This window comes from Parasteatoda tepidariorum, chromosome 5 (assembly GCF_043381705.1).
Source record: "Parasteatoda tepidariorum isolate YZ-2023 chromosome 5, CAS_Ptep_4.0, whole genome shotgun sequence".
In the NCBI taxonomy this organism is placed as follows: domain Eukaryota; kingdom Metazoa; phylum Arthropoda; class Arachnida; order Araneae; family Theridiidae; genus Parasteatoda; species Parasteatoda tepidariorum.
Window position 1 is genome coordinate 9,419,277 of NC_092208.1, and position 4,420 is coordinate 9,423,696.

Sequence of the window (4,420 nt, forward strand, 5' to 3'; positions counted from 1 at the left end):
ATAAATTGAAACTCCTTTATTTTGCATTAGTTGTCAAGCAGTCATTAACGCTTTCATACAGAGGTGATATAATTGATGTGAACAACGGGGAAGAATTGTTAGTAAAAATGCTATGATTGAGAACATGGTAATTATTCATAACTGTCTCTGATGCTCTTGCGTAAGTGCCCTATCCTTTCCTTTGTACCTAATTTACAAAAATTAAATTCTCTACGTCGCAAATTCTCTTTCTCCTTCATTAAGAATTTTCGATTAAACTTTTCTTCCGTGGAATGGCGTCCTCTTAAGAAACCTCTCACCAGTCGAAGGAAAATTCTAAATATGCCTTTAGTCATCTTAATATAATTTTCACTCATAAACTAACGGCGGATTTTTACCTATTGGGCAGTATTTTTCCATACACGTAAAATGTTATCAGAATTTGAATAATTTTTTAAGCCATCGTCCAATCAGAATTTAAGATACAAAGCATGTGGTATTTTAAATTCTCTTTTAATTTTTTCTAAGAAATTAACCTAAAACAGTTCTGCCGTTAGCAGTTGTTGAAGGATAGTTAAATAGCTTACATTTAACTGTAAGATTCTATGTAAAATCTTAATTATCAGGTGATACTATACAGCTTTATTGTTTTAATGCGGCTGAAACCGGTTTGCACTTGTTTACGTTCGTGTATCAATGGGTTAAATTAGACGATATTTAATATAAATTCAACGATTCGATAAATTCGACGATATATTATATAAATATAGAATATTTATTATATCATGTATTATATTAGTATATTATAATAATTCCACCAAATTATTAAACGCACTGTAGTTTTTTAATAATGACATGTTTTGCACGAGTTTATAGGCAATACTTTCATATTCAAACATACATATAATGGGTTTTTATTAAGGAGATTTTTTATGTACTTATTATTTGTATTTATTTTTAACGTGATGCATTGCAATGTTAAAGATTAATACACGAACGTAAAGAAGTGCAAACCGGTTTCAGCCGCGTGAAAACAATAAAGCTGTATAGTATCACCTAAAAACTAAGATTTTACATAGAATCAATCTTACAGTGAGTTTAATAATTTGGGCAGGGACCGTATATCATCAAAAGTTTGTTAAATACAGAGAAAAAAAAATTTAAAAAAAACCTAATATCCAAGATGGCGGGGAAAAAGGCCTCTTAAAAAATCGACAATAAAAGTGTGTGCTACACCCGCTAAAATAGAGAAATTATCACTATGAGGAAATGAAACTGCGGAATGCTGAAAGTTTAGCAGAACAGAAAGTGACTGTTGCGATTTTTTTATGGATTTTTAATTTCAAACTAGTAAGGCATACAATATTTCAACTTCATTTTTACCCCAGGATTCTAAATAAAAAAAATTATCTAATCATATCAATTTGTGAATAGCGCATTGTCTTTTAATTTCAGTTCAAATCTTCATTAGCGAAGCAAATTTACTGTAACTAATGAAATTTTATAAATATTTTGTAATAATGAACCAAAAATAAAACGGGAAGAAAAATACAAGAACCTTTTACAATCAATTCATTCTTTATTTATATAACATGACAATATAATTGAACGAAAGGTCTAAACAAATACTATATTTACAATAACACTGTAACACCGAGCATGACTGTGGAATAACCATTACAGTGTTAAAACACTATATACAAAAAAGAGGTAGTGTAGAAATCATTACATTTCTTTTTAATTCACTCGAAATAAGTGTAAACACATTTTAATAAAATCATACAAATAAATCTATACTATTTCACTAATTATCAACTAATTGAAAAATCCAGCTTTTCGTAAATGTCACTTTGCTACCTGGATGGAAAAACAATCTGACTTTTTTAAGGCTCATTAAAATAAATCAAGCTTATTGTGTATTTGCTCATTAGCCTAAAATTATTCAGGCTAGTTGTAAAATGCATAAAAAGTGTTAGGTTGATACTAGATACATTTTCGATTAGGCTGAAACGCATTTTTCAATTGACCATTTCATTAAATAAAAACTTTATATATATATAATTTTTTTTGTAAATATAAAAAATAAAATGAACTTAAATTTGTGTCATTATAAAAAAAAATGAAGAGCAACAAACTGCTTAAAGAATATGTCACAATTCCAATTATATGTTACAATTTCAATTAAGTGCCGAACCCTGTTTACGTAACAGCATCATGTCATTATTCACTGGTCATGAGATGAAAATTTTCATTGAAAAATTGTATCAGAATGACACACACAAATTTCGTCAAAAAATTTATACACAGAAAATTTTGTCAAAAAACTTCAATCTTCGTTACTTCGATCTCTAACAGAGCCTGAATTTTCTTATCACTTGGACAAAGAATAAGCCTTATTTGTTTCGTGTTGTTATGTTTTGTCACTTAAATAATAAATTATATAAAATAAACAAATATATTCCGTTTCGTTAGATTCTGTCACATAATGGAACTTAATTAAATTTGCATACAGAACAGAATGGAAAAATTCGGACACTCGAAAGAAAAAAACAATGAGGTAATTCTAAACTCTTTGTAAACGAAATAAGCTTCTCAAAACAAAGCGATTTCACAACTCACCACACTTTTACTCTCTCCGTTACCATGGTAACCTCAAATCTTGCTCCTTTTTTTCTTCCTCCGCCAGTATATTCCGAATTCTAACTTAAAATGTATTGCCGTGGGGAAAAAAAAAAAAAAGATTTTCCGTAGCCCTGGCAACGGAGAGAAGAAAATGTGACAAGTGGAAAAATCTTGTAAATTTAAGACACCTATTCTATTTACAAACAGTGAATATAGTATTTTGTCGATCAACGACAGTTGCAGAGAAAATTTAGAAGCAGTTATAAAGACTTCATATTTACTATTTTGGATAGAACAACGGATAAGCTTCGAAAAGATTCTCATTGAAAGTTTGTGGCTCATACAATGTCTCTGAAACACTTATTATGCACACCATCTTTCCAAGTCTTTGAGAGAGCAGCTCAATGGTATTGAGTTTGGTAACAGAGTTTGAGATCCCAGGTTCGATTCTCAGCTTGGCCTCACCAAATTCAATGGGATATTGTTACAACTGGTCTCAGGGTCTGATGAACTACCGGTAGCTATTAAACCCTCATTCATGAGTGTGTGGGTCAGCGTGTGCCTCCTGAGGTCGCAGTTCCTCCTGAAGACTTTTCCGCAGGAGTCACAGTTGTAGGGTTTGATGTCTGTGTGTGTGAGGAGGTGGGTCTTGAGGTTGCTCCTCTGGTTGAATGTGCGTCCACATGTGGGACACTTGTGGGGGGAGTCCTCCATGTGCAGGATCCTGTGCACTGCCAGCGTCCTCGACTGACAGAACCCCTTGCCACATTCCGTGCACTTGAAGGGTTTCTCCTTCGAGTGAATATACCTGGAAATCAACAAGGATTTGCAATTAGTCAATAAATAGAAAATGCATAATTTTATTTTCATAAATCCCCACCATAATATTTATTTCAAAGCAATCTGTACAAGATATTGCATTTAACTCTTAACGCTAAATCTTAAGCTTATCTACATTACTTGAACAAGCAATTTATGCAACTGTAAGACAAAATCTAATGAGTGCTCTGCATGCAAAGATATCTATATCTGCATGCAGATATAGATATCATATAAGTATGCATGCAAAGTTATATACGTATATGCAAAGTTATATAAGTTATATATCATATAAGTATGCATGCAAAGTAAAATAAGATAAGTATGCATGCAAAGATATCTATATCTGGAGCAGGCAATTTATGTAGCCGAAACACAAAATCTGATAAGTGTTGTATATCCATAACTAGAGCACGCTATTTATGCAGTTGAAAGACAAAATCCGATAAGTGTATGCATGCATCTACATTACTTGATCAAGCAATTTATGCAGCCGAAAGCCAAAATCTGATAAGTGTATGCATGCAAAAACTAGAGCACGCAATTTATGTAGTCGAAAGACAAAATCTGTTAAATGTATGTAGGCAAAGGTATCTATTCTAATGCTCGCAATGTAGGAAGCCGAAAGACAAAATCAGATAGGTGTATGCAAAGATATCTATAACTAGAGCACGCAATTTATACAGACGAAAGACAAAATCTGATAAGTGTATGCATGCAAAGATATCCCTAACTAGAGCACGCAATTTATGCAGCCGAAAGACAAAATCTGATAAGTGTATGCATGCTAAGAAATCCATAACCAGAGCACGCAATTTATGCAGCCGAAAGACAAAATCTGATAAGTACATGTATGCTAAGATATCCGTAACTAGAGCACGCAATTTATGCAGCCGAAAGACAAAATCTGATAAGTGTATGCATGCAAAGATAACTTGAGCACGCAATTTATGCATATTTATAATAATTGCATAATCGCAAATTATATATATATATATAT

The 4,420-nt window shown here is 32.1% G+C and overlaps 1 protein-coding gene across 1 annotated transcript in view; it reads right to left on the bottom strand.

Moving 5' to 3' along the window:
• Positions 1-1,538: 1,538 nt before the first annotated feature.
• Positions 1,539-4,420, bottom strand: part of LOC107451631 (protein odd-skipped-related 2) — a 31,829-nt gene continuing 28,947 nt past the window's right edge. The window contains exon 3 of the mRNA XM_043051634.2: positions 1,539-3,409. Within this exon, the coding sequence (XP_042907568.1) occupies positions 3,052-3,409 (358 nt within the window). The 3' untranslated portion in view covers positions 1,539-3,051. The remainder of the gene's footprint in view (positions 3,410-4,420) is intronic.